General features: G+C 38.0%; 2 protein-coding genes across 2 annotated transcripts; both read right to left on the bottom strand.

Moving 5' to 3' along the window:
* Positions 1 to 1,007: 1,007 nt before the first annotated feature.
* Positions 1,008 to 9,361, bottom strand: LOC137055693 (uncharacterized). The gene is made up of 22 exons (XM_067429576.1): positions 9,244 to 9,361; positions 7,739 to 9,019; positions 7,518 to 7,657; positions 7,233 to 7,437; positions 7,049 to 7,153; positions 5,947 to 6,140; positions 5,727 to 5,868; positions 4,904 to 5,551; positions 4,271 to 4,800; positions 4,059 to 4,178; positions 3,940 to 3,987; positions 3,736 to 3,819; positions 3,566 to 3,631; positions 3,286 to 3,374; positions 2,653 to 2,704; positions 2,517 to 2,567; positions 2,350 to 2,394; positions 2,190 to 2,254; positions 2,041 to 2,113; positions 1,562 to 1,715; positions 1,256 to 1,366; positions 1,008 to 1,139 (listed from the first exon to the last, which is right to left on the bottom strand). Exons 2-22 carry the CDS (start codon positions 8,739 to 8,741, stop codon positions 1,033 to 1,035), a joined length of 4,032 nt encoding a protein of 1,343 aa, XP_067285677.1. The 5' UTR covers positions 8,742 to 9,019; positions 9,244 to 9,361; the 3' UTR covers positions 1,008 to 1,032.
* An 859-nt stretch (positions 9,362 to 10,220) lies between these two features.
* LOC137055692 (uncharacterized) lies at positions 10,221 to 20,114 on the bottom strand. The gene is made up of 23 exons (XM_067429575.1): positions 19,948 to 20,114; positions 18,456 to 18,630; positions 16,951 to 18,231; positions 16,730 to 16,869; positions 16,445 to 16,649; positions 16,261 to 16,365; positions 15,160 to 15,353; positions 14,940 to 15,081; positions 14,117 to 14,764; positions 13,484 to 14,013; positions 13,272 to 13,391; positions 13,153 to 13,200; positions 12,949 to 13,032; positions 12,779 to 12,844; positions 12,499 to 12,587; positions 11,866 to 11,917; positions 11,730 to 11,780; positions 11,563 to 11,607; positions 11,403 to 11,467; positions 11,254 to 11,326; positions 10,775 to 10,928; positions 10,469 to 10,579; positions 10,221 to 10,352 (listed from the first exon to the last, which is right to left on the bottom strand). Exons 2-23 carry the CDS (start codon positions 18,628 to 18,630, stop codon positions 10,246 to 10,248), a joined length of 4,485 nt encoding a protein of 1,494 aa, XP_067285676.1. The 5' UTR covers positions 19,948 to 20,114; the 3' UTR covers positions 10,221 to 10,245.
* Between the last annotated feature and the right edge of the window lie 1,646 nt (positions 20,115 to 21,760).

Genomic DNA, 21,760 nt, shown 5'->3' with positions numbered 1-21,760 from the left:
ACTTAAATGCAAGAAACCACTAATTTCTGGAATGCACAAAAGGTTTTTGCATGCAAAAGTCTTCTATGCACGAGTTTTTTCGTATGCAATGCAATGCATTGCGAAAGCACGTATCTCTTTATTGTACCGCGAATTCTTATATGCAAAGCAAAAGCGCTAATATCTTCAGTAGCCCCTCACTGCAGAATACGAGATCCAGGGGGTGGAGTTGGATCGAGATCCGGGGGGCGGCGCTAGAACCAGAACTCCTCCCACTGCATTTTGATTGGTCGACCGATTGCGCGTCATAACGACTCGTGTTGTTGTCATGGTTGTTGTTGCCGGTTGTTGCTCTAGCGCTTCCGCATTGAGTCGGTACTAAATAAAGCTATTCTTTTGACGGAAAAACAATCAAACATTTTAATAACGTCTAAAATGGTTAGTTAAAACACTGTAGTATGTAAATTGTGTTAATGTGTATCTGTAATTAAGTACTGTATTGGAATATTTTCATTGGGAGAAACGTTTGCTTTTATTGCTAAACAAATCTTAAATCTTAAAGCCGTAGTTCCTTGTTACATGCAAGAATAAATATTTCTTAAAAGATGTGTATTTTTTGATTGGCTGATCCATTACCACTCGCAGTAGTCAACATGCACCTTGACTTAAGTAGATGAATAAATAGTTACTTCTACATATACATTGGCATAATATTAAAACAAGTTCCCTTTCTACTTGAAGTAGAAAATGTGTGCTTTTTCCCCTATAATATAAAAATGTTTGTGACTAAAGTATTGCAGCAATCTGGTTGTCCACTGTAATTTTTTACATACATTACTTCACATGGGCATCTGACTTAATTTATATAAAATAAAAAGAGCATCTTAATCACATAAAAAAAACTTTATTAACACACAAGTTAAAACAGACACTGAATACAGTAGTGAATAATAAGTAGGTATTAAAAAACAGAGATGTGTGTCCCCTTAAGGTAGTAAAAAATCTCATTCATCCTTTCAAATTTAGCAGGGCATTACATCATGCACACAACACTCAAATAAGGTCAGCACAGATTTGGCAGAACTCGCTGCAGAAGTCTGGGTGGGCATCTTCGCTAATAATTTTAAAAAGTTCCCCGCTTCTTCCTCTGCCTACATATCCTACAGGTTAGCAAAGAAAGGAAGCAAAGAAAGGAAATATTTAAAATGTTCATTATTTTTTGTAATGTTTTAATTCATCATCAGAAGCAAAACTCTCTAAAACTAATAATGCATACCTGGAGTGCAGTTTTTGAATGCATCTCCACATTGTCTACAAGTATCCAGTCTGTACATTTGATAGTACTCCGCCTTGTAGGATGTGGAGAAAACAGTCCAATTTGTGACACCTGTACACATGTAGAATCACACACATTTAAAAATACACAAGGTTGAAAATAATAAAATAATTGGCAAAAAAGCATCTGAATTTCTTAATTTTTTTATAAAAATATGTAACAATTTATGTAAAAACTACCAGGGAACAGACATCAAAAACACTGTGATAAATAGTTCAAACAATTGCAAGAGCAGTTGACACTTACTGTCAAGCCAAAGAAAATGAGCTCGTCTCCTGAAGGCTTCACGAGTGACAAGGTCTCTGAAGCGTGTGCACACCAGGGCCAGCGTCAGAATTGCCTCGTCACCCTCCTGGAGAACCACATCGATAAAAATGTCCTCCAGAACAGATGCTGGCAACTATAAGCAAATAAACAAACATGAGAAATGTAAAAGAAAAGATAATGAAATTAAAAGATAATGGCCCAATACACCAGTTCTTGATTATATCTATACGTCTTTGTTCTTGGTATGTATGCATGTAGTGGGTAAAAGGTAAGGGATATCGGCCCAGCTCTTTTTATTGTGAAGTAAAAATTGGGGCACAGGTGAGGTGAAGTCAAGGTTGTAAAAAAACAAAAAAAAAAACACATACTGTTACATGTACAAGGAATACAAACACCAGTATGGTGTGAGGTCAAATTTCTACCATGTACAATTGCTAGTGACTTGTCAGACATTATACCGTAAGAATCCCGTGGTCCTTGAGACAACCATGCATGTAGTCCACTTGATATTTCTTGAGGCTTGAGGCTTCCCTATAACACAGTAAAAGGTTTCAGAAATAAAACAAAGAAAGTGAAACTTTGGAAAGACAGCAAATCTGGTTCTCACCTTTCATGACTTGTGCACTTCAATACAAGGTTCAGCAAACACTCTCGAATGTAAGGCGTGTCAGTCTAAGGAAACAAGAACAACAACAAAAATACAAAACAAAATGAGACAAATTGAAACAGTTATCAACTATTTTCTGTAATAAAATCAGGGTGCTCACCATGGTGAAATCAAATGGCCACTCAAAAGTAATGTATAGTGCATACTGTAACACAAGACGTTGTTTTTTAATATAATATAAATTTCCTAGAACTCATTTATTCTTCCTATACACAATGACTTTGAAATGTCAAGTAATGTTAACTTGTAGCTTAATTTGTAACATACCATAAGCATGAACACTCCACAGTCCACGCCGTCTCTCTGTGATGGAATGTCCTGGCAAAAATCCAAACCAAACTATATACAATTTGTATTGTTGACAGTTGTCAGAAAACTGTGTTGAATGCTGAGTGCTATATACCTTGTTTTTAATGAGTTTCCAGCTTCCAGGAACTAATTTGATTGCGATCATGCTTCAAAAGAGAACAGATAGACAGTTAAAATTTCTAATGGGTTTTAGAGTTTTAAACATATCAACCTCTATAGGTCTATTTTGACAACCCGCTAATTGTGTGGCAGTAGCAAGTTTGACGTACTCTACTGTTACAGAGGGAAAATATATACACGCATAAAAAAGCAAACACTATTCAATAAATAAAAGCTCAAATGATATTCACTCCCGCAAACATCCTACTTCAACGGCTTCATGCCATTATTTTATTGGTTGACTAGGCCTAAACCCAATCTTTATATAACCTGCCTAGAGCTAACAACTATTCAACAGATTAGGGCATAGAAGATGTAATATCATATTTCTAAATAAACCACCTTGGCTCAGTCTTCACACGATATAGAGTTGTATCTTTTATGCTAGGACCATCACAACATTAAACATTAAAAATTATGCAAACAGCAGTTAATACCTCCAGAACTTCGCCCAGAACAGGGGACAAAGAACAGTCCCAAACGTTGCACAGAACAGGGGACAAAGAACAGTCCCAAACGGTACACAGAACAGGGGACAAAGAACAGTCCCTAAATAGTAAAAGAAAACCTGAACATGGACACATAATATGCCTGCCCAAAACCACAAGGGTCGGATGAATCAAGAATGTACATCCTTTTAAGATTGGGCTTCATGACCTGTGAATATATGTAAATCAATCAAAACAATGTTGCCAAAGTGCATTCACTTGTATATTACTAATGTGGAATGTACGAATCTACGATTGGGCTTATTTGCTCCTCATAAGACAAGACAAAACTGCACTACATCTGCCTTAAACACCTATACAAAATGCAAAAATATGACAAAATTGACAGTCAAAACTTACACACAAGTGCCAGTGTCCAGTTGTACTTATTGGAAATAGGATGCAGTCTTTAAGTGCTGCATCTGCCTGTTGGTGAGCAAAATATACAGATCAAAGTTGATAGTGCAACAACAGTGAAGAATACATATCTCTGTTCCTCAATTAAATTATATGAAGTAATAACCACTTACCGGTAGTGACTCAAAAGGGTCGACACAGTGAGGTGGACTCCAACATGCCAATACATTGGAATCTACAGCAAGGACATCTAATCCCTAATATTAGATGAAAATTAAAGTATAAAGCCAAAAATATAGCTAGATCAATAGCATGACTTTCCGAACAACCCATTTATTTACATAAGTTATTAAAATAAAAATAAAAAAACAACATACCTTCTCTCCAGCAAGGTGGCATATCAGTGAAAGGCAGCAGTTTACAACCTAGTAAAATAATAATGTTAGCACAGGTAAACAAGCTTAAACAGTAATGAAACCGTATAAATGCTACTTACTGTTGCCTCCAATTCGCAATTGGTTCCCAGGCCAACACAGTCTGCTCTTCTTAAGACTGTTGTGCTGACAGAGCCGATGACTTCGTCCGGTTTCCTAGTGCAATCAAACACATACTCATGCTGGAAAATAAAACAAAATACATATCAGCACTCTCCACAACTTCCCTGACCCACAACTGAGGTCCACTGAATACTGTCAAATGGGTATTTACCAAAGTCTTCGGGCCTTCCCAATGCCGGAAGTATTTTATTTCTCTTTCCGCACGCATCAGCCTAGCCAAGGATGCAGGTGTCCTATCTGAGGCCGAGGCTGCAGGTGTCCCATCTGATGTCATGGCTGCAGGTGTCCCATCTGAGGATGAATCTTCAGGTGTCCCATCTGAGGCCCAGGCTGCAGGTGTCCCATCTGAGGCCGAGGCTGCAGGTGTCCCATCTGAGGCCCAGGCTGCAGGTGTCCCATCTGAGGCCGAGGCTGCAGGTGTCCCATCTGAGGCCCAGGCTGCAGGTGTCCCATCTGAGGCCCAGGCTGCAGGTGTCCCATCTGAGGCCCAGGCTGCAGGTGTCCCATCTGAGGCCGAGGCTGCAGGTGTCCCATCTGAGGCAGAGGCTGCAAATGTCCCATCTGAGGACGAATCTCCAGGTGTCCCATCTGAGGCCGAGGCTGCAGGTGTCCCATCTGATGTCATGGCTGCAAGTGTCCCATCTGGGGTCGTGGCTGCAGGTGTCCCATCTGAGGCCAAGGCTGCAGGGAAAGCACCAATAAAGTGAATATTACAAAAATGTAATATAAATGACAGGCACAAAGAGGTATAACAAATTGTAGTTTAAAAATAAATGTGAGTTACCCATTTTTATTTGGCCATTTTCATCTAAATGCAACTGGGCATTCTGTGGTACAATCTTTCTGATGTCATCTTCTGTCTTCTTATTTCGTTTTGTGTTGTAATGCTGTAGTATATTTCGCATCAGGAAAATGTGTCCAGACGGAGTGAGTGTGTTGAGGAAGTAATTGTTTTTTCTCATGTCAGAAAAAAGCTGTTCAGCACATTGACTGTTCACCCAGCCTGCCAATTCTGGGACAATCTGAATTTTACGCAGTGCATCTCGAGCATCTTTTGTGTTATTTTCATGAAACACATCGTAAAGTGCATAATGTTCAGCTGAACCTGTAACAGGGTGGCAATCTGGGTCCATGTTGTCCTTCTTTTCCTTCAACCAAAGGAGGTTTACTTTCAGCTGACCCTCAACTGCCAGTTCCATATTTTCTGGAGTGGGCTCTTTTAGTCGTCCCTCATGTGGTCTGAAAGGGATACATTCTGGTTCCCTTAGGTTAGTGTGCGTGGCTAAGCCCCTTGCAAAGTCATAGATATTGATATTTGGGAAATGTTTAAAAGACAAAAGACAATCTGCGTAGTCACGCGGAGACTCTGCCCGAACAAGGAACTTCAGTGAATACACAACTCCACAGGGGCATGTGATGACTGCCCAACCCCCTAAAAAGAAAATAAATACGTATTTGTTACGCTAGTAAATATATAACTCTAAGCGGTCTAAAACAATACTATAATAAAAGCAATATCATTGAAAAAATTAAATCAGTTCCATTCTGCGCAAACACAAGACCATTCATATTACATAGACTTAAATACTTATCAAAAGTAAACCTACCTGAAGCCCCCCAAACCTTCTGGAAGACCTTGTCATAAGATGACCTGTTTCTCATCTCCTGTCTAAGTCTAACCACAAGATCCATTTTGGAACCTGATGGATCCAGACCACACTGCTTGCAAAGGCGGCGGACCACATCCACCTGCACATACAAGGTGGCAATTTAAAAAAATATCCAAAGGATTGATTTGTTTGTGTTAAATAATACAAAATAAATAACCTTAAGGTTGGTCAGCACTTCTTCTAGCCTCTCTTCTGTAACGTGAAGTTCGGCATCTTCAGTAGCTGGTCTTGGGGCGTGCATCTTGGCATACTCAGTATTTAAAACTGTATCTTCTCTTCTGGTATTGGGACCGATCCAAGGAGCCCAGTAGTGGTATGATGGTGACACCAAAAAAGGATTTTGACAGGCACCTAAAAATTGTACATCAATCAATAAGTAAAAACAGTAAAAACTTAATATATATATATATATATATATATATATATATATATATATATATATATATATATATATATATATATATATATATATATATATATATATATATATATACACACACACACACACAGGGATGGAACGATTACCAGTTTCACGTTAAACCACGATAAAATGTACTAACGGTTAGTATTGTCATTTAAAATGTAATTATCATTAAAACAGTGTTTGATTATCACGTTTTTGAAAACTTGCGGTAAATCCTGTCCTGCCGGCATCAGTCTGACGCAACGTTGTTTTTGAATGAGAAGGAATGGCAGCAGGCGGTGACAGCAGCGGGAGATTTTTCAGCCTTCTTAAAGGACCAAAGCTGAAGTGTGGTCATATTTTGGCTTCTAATAAAGTCCTGTAGAAAACTTATTCGAGGATGGGTCTGCAGAACATGCAAAACGAAAGTCGGCAAGGTGATTTTGATCTCAATACCAAAACTGCGTCTGGAAAATAATAGTTTTGAGTTTAAATATTTTATCTCACTCGCTTAAAATGAACATGAAGCTTCCACGAAGAAATGTTTGCAGCAAGTGACTTTGAGTCAAAGATTTAAGAGATAATAATGTATATTCATTGTATATTTTTTATGTGCATCTGTTCTTTTTGAACACTTTAAACTCAGTTGAAAAAAAACATGACAATATTGATAATCGTGATGATTTCCGTCACTATAATCGTGATATGAAATTTTCATACTGTTCCATCCCTACACATTTGGTTAGTAGCTTCCTTTGTGCAGTTCAGTCTAATGCAATTATTTTAAAATAAATTTAATTCCAGCTATGCATTATGCAGCTTATGTCTAACTTTAACAAACAAAATAACTCCTTACTGCCCAACAGGCCTCGGCAAACTATTTCGGCAGTCACGGATGTCCAAAAGTCTTTGATATCAACTTGACCGTCATACTCAGGTGGTGGATCAGGAATGTCACTCACTGTAAAACAAATTATTAATGAAACAAAGAACATGCATGTTTAAAATTATTAAGTAGCTCTAATTTTGATGTTACCTACCAGGCATATTAAATGCTGCCTTTTTGTGAAGATCCATCACAACAACTGCTGGATGGTAGCCACACTTAACACAGGAGTATGTGTAGCCATGATCTGTTAATGCCTCAAAGTGCATGTACGCATGAAGGATTTTGTCTTTACTGGGAAATTTCTGTTGTGTTGTGGTCTCCAAAACCTCCACAGCTCTGCTAATGGCATGATGAGTCTGTTTTGACAAGATTAGTGAGAAGCATTTAGATAGTTAAAAGCCACCATATAATTCATTCCTTCAATAACACCACAGACCTGAAGTGAATGGCGCAGGATAACGCACATATGTAATGACATCAGCAAATGATCATTAAAGTTGTGAAGACCATCAGTCCACTCTTGATAGCGGTATTTTAGGCCACAGTTGCTGCACATGCGGTAGTATGTAGAGAATCCTGTTTTAAAAAAAATATTCAAATCACAAAAAAAAGTTCTCAGACATACAACTAAACATAGTATGAGTGTCTCATACTTACCCTCAACAATGCCAGTGTATGTTATTAACTTCCCTTTGGAAGTAATTAACAATGGCTCACTTAGGACCACATTGCCTGTGCATTCTGTGCAAACAGTCTCCTTTGGCACGAGGTGTTTGGGAATCTCACTGATTGTCATTGAGCTTGTAGTGTATTTCTTTGGGAGTTCCACTGGCAGAGATTTGTTTTTCATTAGGTAATGTACCATCCGTTTTAGACCTTCACCACTGGGGGGATATTCTAATCTGGCACTTTCCGGACATGCATTTTCTTGTGCTAGGTCCTGTGCAGGTCTATCGTTGGGTGATGATTCAAACAACTCCCTGTGTAGTTGGAAGACATGCCACCTAGCTATGTTTTTGTGCAAACAAGATCTTCTCGGCTTTGCACAGGGACAATGCCATGTGTTACGAATACTGTCATATGAAGCAATAACCCTACCAAGTCTGCTGTAGTATGACACCTTGGGTTCATACACAGAAATATACTTCTTAGTAGATGGACCTCCAATAGTTACTTCTACAGACAGTGGAACACCAGCCACATTTGCTGCTGCCTTTGTGGCCAAGCAGGTTGTCTTGGTCTGTTCCCCAAACACATGTGCAGCTACCATGTCTACAAGGACATCTTCCTCAAGGACAACTGATGTCCTGTTCGGCCATGGACAGAACTGCAGTGATTTCAAATGTATACATTCAAAGTGCTGAAAGCCACTTCGAGAGGCGAATTCTACGTTTGAACTGCATTCATCCGTTTCACATGTAACAACTGGATGTGGACCTGAGGTTTTTTTCTGTACATGGATTACAGAACATGGTCTCTGAAAGGACTTTTCAACTGCATATATGCCCTTAACTGGGTCTATGCACTGTGAAGATAGGTGACGATTTTCTGTAACATCACAGCTCTTAACAGTGTGTTTTCTTTTAATATGAATGTCTAGATTTTTCTTGTTGACAGTTAATCCACAGTGAACGCACTGCACTTTTTTCTGAATGCTCATTTTTTTGAGTGGCAGGGATTTTATGGGCAAGGTGACTGCTTCAGCAACAGTTGGTATTTGAAAAGCAACTGGTGAACTAGGAACAATTGGTTCACTGGTGACAACTGGTTCATTGACTGCAACTGGCTCAACAGTGGCTGGTTCTGTATGTGAAACTTTTGTGCACAATGCTAAATGTTTCACAATCTGGACTTTCCTTATAACTGTGGTATGGCAGTAACAACAGTGAAAATGTGCCTGTTCTCTGCACTGCAAGTTGCACTTTACAATTAGGAATTCTGAAAATGAAAACAAAATAAATAAATTTGCATTTTAGAGTAAATAAAGGGTTAACACTACTGAAAGTGGCACAAGTCACGATAATGCGGCATGATAAATAAATAAACAACACATTTATTTATTTATCTTATAAATATTTATTTATTTAACTATGAATGTTAATACATTCATAGTATTAACAATGGCTATGAAAAAAAAAAACAATGTCTCAATGTCTACTTGCCTTTATGCTGTACTGCCAAAGATAAGTGGTTGCGGACATGATTCTCCACCACGTGAAGTTCTGTGGTGGGTTTGAACACTTTTGGTTTGCAGAATGGGCAATGGTAATTAGAGCAACAGCTCTGGCATCTCTGAAGCAGTAGCCCCTCACTGCAGAATACGAGATCCAGGGGGTGGAGTTGGATCGAGATCCGGGGGGCGGCGCTAGAACCAGAACTCCTCCCACTGCATTTTGATTGGTCGACCGATTGCGCGTCATAACGACTCGTGTTGTTGTCATGGTTGTTGTTGCCGGTTGTTGCTCTAGCGCTTCCGCATTGAGTCGGTACTAAATAAAGCTATTCTTTTGACGGAAAAACAATCAAACATTTTAATAACGTCTAAAATGGTTAGTTAAAACACTGTAGTATGTAAATTGTGTTAATGTGTATCTGTAATTAAGTACTGTATTGGAATATTTTCATTGGGAGAAACGTTTGCTTTTATTGCTAAACAAATCTTAAATCTTAAAGCCGTAGTTCCTTGTTACATGCAAGAATAAATATTTCTTAAAAGATGTGTATTTTTTGATTGGCTGATCCATTACCACTCGCAGTAGTCAACATGCACCTTGACTTAAGTAGATGAATAAATAGTTACTTCTACATATACATTGGCATAATATTAAAACAAGTTCCCTTTCTACTTGAAGTAGAAAATGTGTGCTTTTTCCCCTATAATATAAAAATGTTTGTGACTAAAGTATTGCAGCAATCTGGTTGTCCACTGTAATTTTTTACATACATTACTTCACATGGGCATCTGACTTAATTTATATAAAATAAAAAGAGCATCTTAATCACATAAAAAAAACTTTATTAACACACAAGTTAAAACAGACACTGAATACAGTAGTGAATAATAAGTAGGTATTAAAAAACAGAGATGTGTGTCCCCTTAAGGTAGTAAAAAATCTCATTCATCCTTTCAAATTTAGCAGGGCATTACATCATGCACACAACACTCAAATAAGGTCAGCACAGATTTGGCAGAACTCGCTGCAGAAGTCTGGGTGGGCATCTTCGCTAATAATTTTAAAAAGTTCCCCGCTTCTTCCTCTGCCTACATATCCTACAGGTTAGCAAAGAAAGGAAGCAAAGAAAGGAAATATTTAAAATGTTCATTATTTTTTGTAATGTTTTAATTCATCATCAGAAGCAAAACTCTCTAAAACTAATAATGCATACCTGGAGTGCAGTTTTTGAATGCATCTCCACATTGTCTACAAGTATCCAGTCTGTACATTTGATAGTACTCCGCCTTGTAGGATGTGGAGAAAACAGTCCAATTTGTGACACCTGTACACATGTAGAATCACACACATTTAAAAATACACAAGGTTGAAAATAATAAAATAATTGGCAAAAAAGCATCTGAATTTCTTAATTTTTTTATAAAAATATGTAACAATTTATGTAAAAACTACCAGGGAACAGACATCAAAAACACTGTGATAAATAGTTCAAACAATTGCAAGAGCAGTTGACACTTACTGTCAAGCCAAAGAAAATGAGCTCGTCTCCTGAAGGCTTCACGAGTGACAAGGTCTCTGAAGCGTGTGCACACCAGGGCCAGCGTCAGAATTGCCTCGTCACCCTCCTGGAGAACCACATCGATAAAAATGTCCTCCAGAACAGATGCTGGCAACTATAAGCAAATAAACAAACATGAGAAATGTAAAAGAAAAGATAATGAAATTAAAAGATAATGGCCCAATACACCAGTTCTTGATTATATCTATACGTCTTTGTTCTTGGTATGTATGCATGTAGTGGGTAAAAGGTAAGGGATATCGGCCCAGCTCTTTTTATTGTGAAGTAAAAATTGGGGCACAGGTGAGGTGAAGTCAAGGTTGTAAAAAAACAAAAAAAAAAACACATACTGTTACATGTACAAGGAATACAAACACCAGTATGGTGTGAGGTCAAATTTCTACCATGTACAATTGCTAGTGACTTGTCAGACATTATACCGTAAGAATCCCGTGGTCCTTGAGACAACCATGCATGTAGTCCACTTGATATTTCTTGAGGCTTGAGGCTTCCCTATAACACAGTAAAAGGTTTCAGAAATAAAACAAAGAAAGTGAAACTTTGGAAAGACAGCAAATCTGGTTCTCACCTTTCATGACTTGTGCACTTCAATACAAGGTTCAGCAAACACTCTCGAATGTAAGGCGTGTCAGTCTAAGGAAACAAGAACAACAACAAAAATACAAAACAAAATGAGACAAATTGAAACAGTTATCAACTATTTTCTGTAATAAAATCAGGGTGCTCACCATGGTGAAATCAAATGGCCACTCAAAAGTAATGTATAGTGCATACTGTAACACAAGACGTTGTTTTTTAATATAATATAAATTTCCTAGAACTCATTTATTCTTCCTATACACAATGACTTTGAAATGTCAAGTAATGTTAACTTGTAGCTTAATTTGTAACATACCATAAGCATGAACACTCCACAGTCCACGCCGTCTCTCTGTGATGGAATGTCCTGGCAAAAATCCAAACCAAACTATATACAATTTGTATTGTTGACAGTTGTCAGAAAACTGTGTTGAATGCTGAGTGCTATATACCTTGTTTTTAATGAGTTTCCAGCTTCCAGGAACTAATTTGATTGCGATCATGCTTCAAAAGAGAACAGATAGACAGTTAAAATTTCTAATGGGTTTTAGAGTTTTAAACATATCAACCTCTATAGGTCTATTTTGACAACCCGCTAATTGTGTGGCAGTAGCAAGTTTGACGTACTCTACTGTTACAGAGGGAAAATATATACACGCATAAAAAAGCAAACACTATTCAATAAATAAAAGCTCAAATGATATTCACTCCCGCAAACATCCTACTTCAACGGCTTCATGCCATTATTTTATTGGTTGACTAGGCCTAAACCCAATCTTTATATAACCTGCCTAGAGCTAACAACTATTCAACAGATTAGGGCATAGAAGATGTAATATCATATTTCTAAATAAACCACCTTGGCTCAGTCTTCACACGATATAGAGTTGTATCTTTTATGCTAGGACCATCACAACATTAAACATTAAAAATTATGCAAACAGCAGTTAATACCTCCAGAACTTCGCCCAGAACAGGGGACAAAGAACAGTCCCAAACGTTGCACAGAACAGGGGACAAAGAACAGTCCCAAACGGTACACAGAACAGGGGACAAAGAACAGTCCCTAAATAGTAAAAGAAAACCTGAACATGGACACATAATATGCCTGCCCAAAACCACAAGGGTCGGATGAATCAAGAATGTACATCCTTTTAAGATTGGGCTTCATGACCTGTGAATATATGTAAATCAATCAAAACAATGTTGCCAAAGTGCATTCACTTGTATATTACTAATGTGGAATGTACGAATCTACGATTGGGCTTATTTGCTCCTCATAAGACAAGACAAAACTGCACTACATCTGCCTTAAACACCTATACAAAATGCAAAAATATGACAAAATTGACAGTCAAAACTTACACACAAGTGCCAGTGTCCAGTTGTACTTATTGGAAATAGGATGCAGTCTTTAAGTGCTGCATCTGCCTGTTGGTGAGCAAAATATACAGATCAAAGTTGATAGTGCAACAACAGTGAAGAATACATATCTCTGTTCCTCAATTAAATTATATGAAGTAATAACCACTTACCGGTAGTGACTCAAAAGGGTCGACACAGTGAGGTGGACTCCAACATGCCAATACATTGGAATCTACAGCAAGGACATCTAATCCCTAATATTAGATGAAAATTAAAGTATAAAGCCAAAAATATAGCTAGATCAATAGCATGACTTTCCGAACAACCCATTTATTTACATAAGTTATTAAAATAAAAATAAAAAAACAACATACCTTCTCTCCAGCAAGGTGGCATATCAGTGAAAGGCAGCAGTTTACAACCTAGTAAAATAATAATGTTAGCACAGGTAAACAAGCTTAAACAGTAATGAAACCGTATAAATGCTACTTACTGTTGCCTCCAATTCGCAATTGGTTCCCAGGCCAACACAGTCTGCTCTTCTTAAGACTGTTGTGCTGACAGAGCCGATGACTTCGTCCGGTTTCCTAGTGCAATCAAACACATACTCATGCTGGAAAATAAAACAAAATACATATCAGCACTCTCCACAACTTCCCTGACCCACAACTGAGGTCCACTGAATACTGTCAAATGGGTATTTACCAAAGTCTTCGGGCCTTCCCAATGCCGGAAGTATTTTATTTCTCTTTCCGCACGCATCAGCCTAGCCAAGGATGCAGGTGTCCTATCTGAGGCCGAGGCTGCAGGTGTCCCATCTGATGTCATGGCTGCAGGTGTCCCATCTGAGGATGAATCTTCAGGTGTCCCATCTGAGGCCCAGGCTGCAGGTGTCCCATCTGAGGCCGAGGCTGCAGGTGTCCCATCTGAGGCCCAGGCTGCAGGTGTCCCATCTGAGGCCGAGGCTGCAGGTGTCCCATCTGAGGCCCAGGCTGCAGGTGTCCCATCTGAGGCCCAGGCTGCAGGTGTCCCATCTGAGGCCCAGGCTGCAGGTGTCCCATCTGAGGCCGAGGCTGCAGGTGTCCCATCTGAGGCAGAGGCTGCAAATGTCCCATCTGAGGACGAATCTCCAGGTGTCCCATCTGAGGCCGAGGCTGCAGGTGTCCCATCTGATGTCATGGCTGCAAGTGTCCCATCTGGGGTCGTGGCTGCAGGTGTCCCATCTGAGGCCAAGGCTGCAGGGAAAGCACCAATAAAGTGAATATTACAAAAATGTAATATAAATGACAGGCACAAAGAGGTATAACAAATTGTAGTTTAAAAATAAATGTGAGTTACCCATTTTTATTTGGCCATTTTCATCTAAATGCAACTGGGCATTCTGTGGTACAATCTTTCTGATGTCATCTTCTGTCTTCTTATTTCGTTTTGTGTTGTAATGCTGTAGTATATTTCGCATCAGGAAAATGTGTCCAGACGGAGTGAGTGTGTTGAGGAAGTAATTGTTTTTTCTCATGTCAGAAAAAAGCTGTTCAGCACATTGACTGTTCACCCAGCCTGCCAATTCTGGGACAATCTGAATTTTACGCAGTGCATCTCGAGCATCTTTTGTGTTATTTTCATGAAACACATCGTAAAGTGCATAATGTTCAGCTGAACCTGTAACAGGGTGGCAATCTGGGTCCATGTTGTCCTTCTTTTCCTTCAACCAAAGGAGGTTTACTTTCAGCTGACCCTCAACTGCCAGTTCCATATTTTCTGGAGTGGGCTCTTTTAGTCGTCCCTCATGTGGTCTGAAAGGGATACATTCTGGTTCCCTTAGGTTAGTGTGCGTGGCTAAGCCCCTTGCAAAGTCATAGATATTGATATTTGGGAAATGTTTAAAAGACAAAAGACAATCTGCGTAGTCACGCGGAGACTCTGCCCGAACAAGGAACTTCAGTGAATACACAACTCCACAGGGGCATGTGATGACTGCCCAACCCCCTAAAAAGAAAATAAATACGTATTTGTTACGCTAGTAAATATATAACTCTAAGCGGTCTAAAACAATACTATAATAAAAGCAATATCATTGAAAAAATTAAATCAGTTCCATTCTGCGCAAACACAAGACCATTCATATTACATAGACTTAAATACTTATCAAAAGTAAACCTACCTGAAGCCCCCCAAACCTTCTGGAAGACCTTGTCATAAGATGACCTGTTTCTCATCTCCTGTCTAAGTCTAACCACAAGATCCATTTTGGAACCTGATGGATCCAGACCACACTGCTTGCAAAGGCGGCGGACCACATCCACCTGCACATACAAGGTGGCAATTTAAAAAAATATCCAAAGGATTGATTTGTTTGTGTTAAATAATACAAAATAAATAACCTTAAGGTTGGTCAGCACTTCTTCTAGCCTCTCTTCTGTAACGTGAAGTTCGGCATCTTCAGTAGCTGGTCTTGGGGCGTGCATCTTGGCATACTCAGTATTTAAAACTGTATCTTCTCTTCTGGTATTGGGACCGATCCAAGGAGCCCAGTAGTGGTATGATGGTGACACCAAAAAAGGATTTTGACAGGCACCTAAAAATTGTACATCAATCAATAAGTAAAAACAGTAAAAACTTAAATATATATATATATATATATATATATATATATATATATATATATATATATATATATATATATATATATATATATATATATATATATATATATATACACACACACACACACAGGGATGGAACGATTACCAGTTTCACGTTAAACCACGATAAAATGTACTAACGGTTAGTATTGTCATTTAAAATGTAATTATCATTAAAACAGTGTTTGATTATCACGTTTTTGAAAACTTGCGGTAAATCCTGTCCTGCCGGCATCAGTCTGACGCAACGTTGTTTTTGAATGAGAAGGAATGGCAGCAGGCGGTGACAGCAGCGGGAGATTTTTCAGCCTTCTTAAAGGACCAAAGCTGAAGTGTGGTCATATTTTGGCTTCTAATAAAGTCCTGTAGAAAACTTATTCGAGGATGGGTCTGCAGAACATGCAAAACGAAAGTCGGCAAGGTGATTTTGATCTCAATACCAAAACTGCGTCTGGAAAATAATAGTTTTGAGTTTAAATATTTTATCTCACTCGCTTAAAATGAACATGAAGCTTCCACGAAGAAATGTTTGCAGCAAGTGACTTTGAGTCAAAGATTTAAGAGATAATAATGTATATTCATTGTATATTTTTTATGTGCATCTGTTCTTTTTGAACACTTTAAACTCAGTTGAAAAAAAACATGACAATATTGATAATCGTGATGATTTCCGTCACTATAATCGTGATATGAAATTTTCATACTGTTCCATCCCTACACATTTGGTTAGTAGCTTCCTTTGTGCAGTTCAGTCTAATGCAATTATTTTAAAATAAATTTAATTCCAGCTATGCATTATGCAGCTTATGTCTAACTTTAACAAACAAAATAACTCCTTACTGCCCAACAGGCCTCGGCAAACTATTTCGGCAGTCACGGATGTCCAAAAGTCTTTGATATCAACTTGACCGTCATACTCAGGTGGTGGATCAGGAATGTCACTCACTGTAAAACAAATTATTAATGAAACAAAGAACATGCATGTTTAAAATTATTAAGTAGCTCTAATTTTGATGTTACCTACCAGGCATATTAAATGCTGCCTTTTTGTGAAGATCCATCACAACAACTGCTGGATGGTAGCCACACTTAACACAGGAGTATGTGTAGCCATGATCTGTTAATGCCTCAAAGTGCATGTACGCATGAAGGATTTTGTCTTTACTGGGAAATTTCTGTTGTGTTGTGGTCTCCAAAACCTCCACAGCTCTGCTAATGGCATGATGAGTCTGTTTTGACAAGATTAGTGAGAAGCATTTAGATAGTTAAAAGCCACCATATAATTCATTCCTTCAATAACACCACAGACCTGAAGTGAATGGCGCAGGATAACGCACATATGTAATGACATCAGCAAATGATCATTAAAGTTGTGAAGACCATCAGTCCACTCTTGATAGCGGTATTTTAGGCCACAGTTGCTGCACATGCGGTAGTATGTAGAGAATCCTGTTTTAAAAAAAATATTCAAATCACAAAAAAAAGTTCTCAGACATACAACTAAACATAGTATGAGTGTCTCATACTTACCCTCAACAATGCCAGTGTATGTTATTAACTTCCCTTTGGAAGTAATTAACAATGGCTCACTTAGGACCACATTGCCTGTGCATTCTGTGCAAACAGTCTCCTTTGGCACGAGGTGTTTGGGAATCTCACTGATTGTCATTGAGCTTGTAGTGTATTTCTTTGGGAGTTCCACTGGCAGAGATTTGTTTTTCATTAGGTAATGTACCATCCGTTTTAGACCTTCACCACTGGGGGGATATTCTAATCTGGCACTTTCCGGACATGCATTTTCTTGTGCTAGGTCCTGTGCAGGTCTATCGTTGGGTGATGATTCAAACAACTCCCTGTGTAGTTGGAAGACATGCCACCTAGCTATGTTTTTGTGCAAACAAGATCTTCTCGGCTTTGCACAGGGACAATGCCATGTGTTACGAATACTGTCATATGAAGCAATAACCCTACCAAGTCTGCTGTAGTATGACACCTTGGGTTCATACACAGAAATATACTTCTTAGTAGATGGACCTCCAATAGTTACTTCTACAGACAGTGGAACACCAGCCACATTTGCTGCTGCCTTTGTGGCCAAGCAGGTTGTCTTGGTCTGTTCCCCAAACACATGTGCAGCTACCATGTCTACAAGGACATCTTCCTCAAGGACAACTGATGTCCTGTTCGGCCATGGACAGAACTGCAGTGATTTCAAATGTATACATTCAAAGTGCTGAAAGCCACTTCGAGAGGCGAATTCTACGTTTGAACTGCATTCATCCGTTTCACATGTAACAACTGGATGTGGACCTGAGGTTTTTTTCTGTACATGGATTACAGAACATGGTCTCTGAAAGGACTTTTCAACTGCATATATGCCCTTAACTGGGTCTATGCACTGTGAAGATAGGTGACGATTTTCTGTAACATCACAGCTCTTAACAGTGTGTTTTCTTTTAATATGAATGTCTAGATTTTTCTTGTTGACAGTTAATCCACAGTGAACGCACTGCACTTTTTTCTGAATGCTCATTTTTTTGAGTGGCAGGGATTTTATGGGCAAGGTGACTGCTTCAGCAACAGTTGGTATTTGAAAAGCAACTGGTGAACTAGGAACAATTGGTTCACTGGTGACAACTGGTTCATTGACTGCAACTGGCTCAACAGTGGCTGGTTCTGTATGTGAAACTTTTGTGCACAATGCTAAATGTTTCACAATCTGGACTTTCCTTATAACTGTGGTATGGCAGTAACAACAGTGAAAATGTGCCTGTTCTCTGCACTGCAAGTTGCACTTTACAATTAGGAATTCTGAAAATGAAAACAAAATAAATAAATTTGCATTTTAGAGTAAATAAAGGGTTAACACTACTGAAAGTGGCACAAGTCACGATAATGCGGCATGATAAATAAATAAACAACACATTTATTTATTTATCTTATAAATATTTATTTATTTAACTATGAATGTTAATACATTCATAGTATTAACAATGGCTATGAAAAAAAAAAACAATGTCTCAATGTCTACTTGCCTTTATGCTGTACTGCCAAAGATAAGTGGTTGCGGACATGATTCTCCACCACGTGAAGTTCTGTGGTGGGTTTGAACACTTTTGGTTTGCAGAATGGGCAATGGTAATTAGAGCAACAGCTCTGGCATCTCTGAAGGGCAATCTCCTCCTCATGGCGCAACACTGTTCTGTGCATCTATGGACAACATTAAATATATTTCAAATGTTAATTCTTAGCAAGTTCCTGTCAGACTCTATTTTTGCCATTTTATGGCTTTTTTCAAAATCATGAATGCAATTTAAGTGATAAAAATACTTCAGAAAATACACTTTCCCGTCAGAAACACTCCCCTGACTAAAATCCTGTCAGAATATATATATTTTTTGCCATTTTACGGCTTTTTACAAAATCATGAATGCAATTTAAGTGATAAAAATACTTCAGAAAATACACTTTCCTGTCAGAAACACTCCCCTGACTAAAATCCTGTCAGAATATATATATTTTTTGCCATTTTACGGCTTTTTACAAAATCATGAATGCAATTTAAGTGATAAAAATACTTCAGAAAATACACTTTCCTGTCAGAAACACTCCCCTGACTAAAATCCTGTCAGAATATATATATTTTTTGCCATTTTACGGCTTTTTACAAAATCATGAATGCAATTTAAGTGATAAAAATACTTCAGAAAATACACTTTCCTGTCAGAAACACTCCCCTGACTAAAATCCTGTCAGAATATATATATTTTTTTGCCATTTTATGGCTTTTTTCAAAATCATGAATGCAATTTAAGTGATAAAAATACTTCAGAAAATACACTTTCCTGTCAGAAACACTCCCCTGACTAAAATCCTGTCAGAATATATATATTTTTTGCCATTTTACGGCTTTTTACAAAATCATGAATGCAATTTAAGTGATAAAAATACTTCAGAAAATACACTTTCCTGTCAGAAACACTCCCCTGACTAAAATCCTGTCAGAATATATATATTTTTTGCCATTTTACGGCTTTTTACAAAATCATGAATGCAATTTAAGTGATAAAAATACTTCAGAAAATACACTTTCCTGTCAGAAACACTCCCCTGACTAAAATCCTGTCAGAATATATATATTTTTTTGCCATTTTATGGCTTTTTTCAAAATCATGAATGCAATTTAAGTGATAAAAATACTTCAGAAAATACACTTTCCTGTCAGAAACACTCCCCTGACTAAAATCCTGTCAGAATATATATATTTTTTGCCATTTTACGGCTTTTTACAAAATCATGAATGCAATTTAAGTGATAAAAATACTTCAGAAAATACACTTTCCTGTCAGAAACACTCCCCTGACTAACGTTAAATCCTGTCAGACTATATTTTAATGGATAGATAATGTCTTGGCGTTATAAAAAAAAAATGGACATTGTCAAAACATGTAACTGTGATCATTACTTATAGGGTACACTAAATTATGAATCTATCTCGACCATATTATTAATCAAATGTAGACTTACATTGATAAACAGCAACCACGGTCAACAGTCAACCACCGAGGCACCGACTACGGCTGCAACTTCACATAAATGCTGTGTTTCACCTGACGATGACGAATCGCGGCATATAAAGTGGGAGGAGTTGGATTTGGATCCAACCACGCCTCCTGGATCTTGTATTCTGCAGTGAGGACCTTCTCAATATCTTTGCAATGGCACGAGCTCTATGCAATGCAAAGACACTTCGGTGCAATGCGAGTTTTTTTATGCAATGCAAAGCCAGAGCAATTAATCTCCTCATTGCATAAGTTTTTTTTTTTGCATGCAGAATAACTAATATTATTGTACAAGTTTTTCCGGATTCAATGCAATGCAAAAACACTTTCAGTGCACAGCGACTGAAATGCAATGCATTAAGAAACCACTAATTTCTGGAATACACAAAAGGTTTTTGTATGCAATGCAATGCATTGCAAAAGCAATTATCTCTTTATTGCACCGCGAATATGCAAAGCACTATTAACTTCATTGCACGAGATCTATGCAATGCAAAGGACACTGGCTCGTCGGAGACAAGCGAGTTTTTTGCATGCAATGCAATGCAGAAGAACTAATCTTATTGCACAAGTTTTTCCCCATTCAATGCAATGCAAAAACACTTACTCTCAGTGCACAGCGACTTAAATGCAATGCATTATAAACCACTAATTTCTTAAATGTAAAAAAGTTTTTTGTATGCAGTGCATGCAAAAGTCTTCTATGCTCGAGTTTTTTTCGTACACAATGCAATGCATTGCGAAAGCACTTATCTCTTTATTGCACCGCGTATTCTTATATGCAAAACAAAAGCGCTATTAACTTCATTGCACGAGATCTATGCAAATGCAGACACTGTCTCTTCGGTGCAAAGCGAGTTTTTTTGCAATGAAATGCAATGCAATGCAAAAGCAATAATCTCCTCATTGCACAAGTTTTTTTGCATGCAATGCAATGCAAAAACACTTTCAGTGCACAGCGACTTAAATGCAATGCATTAAGAAACCACTAATTCTGGAATACACAAAAGGTTTTTGTATGCAATGCATGCAAAAGTCTTCTATGCACGAGTTTTTTCGTATGCAATGCAATGCATTGCGAAAGCACGTATCTCTTTAATGCACCGCGAATTAAAGATGCAAAGCAAAAGCGCTAATATCTTCATTGCACGAGCTCTATGCAATGCAAAGACACTGGATCTTCGGTGCAATGCGAGTTTTTTATGCAATGCAATGCCAGAGCAATAATCTCATTGCACAAGTTTTTTTTTGCCTGCAATGCAATGCAGAATAACTAATATTATTGCACAAGTTTTTCCGGATTCAATGCAATGCAAAAACACTTTCAGTGCACAGCGACTTAAATGCAATGCATTAAGAAACCACTAATTTCTTGAATACACAAAAGGTTTTTGTATGCAATGCAATGCATTGCAAAAGCAATTATCTCTTTATTGCACCGCGAATATGCAAAGCACAATTAACTTAATTTCACGAGATCTATGCAATGCAAAGACACTGGCTCTTCGGAGCAAAGCGAGTTTTTATGCAATGCAATGCAAAAGCAATAATCTCCTCATTGCACAAGTTTTTTTGCATGCAATGCAAACGCAGAATAACTAATCTTATTGCACAAGTTTTTCCCCATTCAATACAATGCAAAAACACTTACTCTCAGTGCACAAGCGACTTAAATGCAATGCATTAAAAAAACACTAATTTCTTAAATGTACAAAAGTTTTTTGTATGCAATGCATGCAAAAGTCGTCTATGCTCGAGTTTTTTCGTACACAATGCAT

This window comes from Pseudorasbora parva, chromosome 21 (genome assembly GCF_024679245.1).
Source record: "Pseudorasbora parva isolate DD20220531a chromosome 21, ASM2467924v1, whole genome shotgun sequence".
NCBI classification, from domain to species: domain Eukaryota; kingdom Metazoa; phylum Chordata; class Actinopteri; order Cypriniformes; family Gobionidae; genus Pseudorasbora; species Pseudorasbora parva.
Note: the sequence above shows the minus strand (reverse complement) of the source record. Positions and strands in the feature narration are given on the sequence as shown.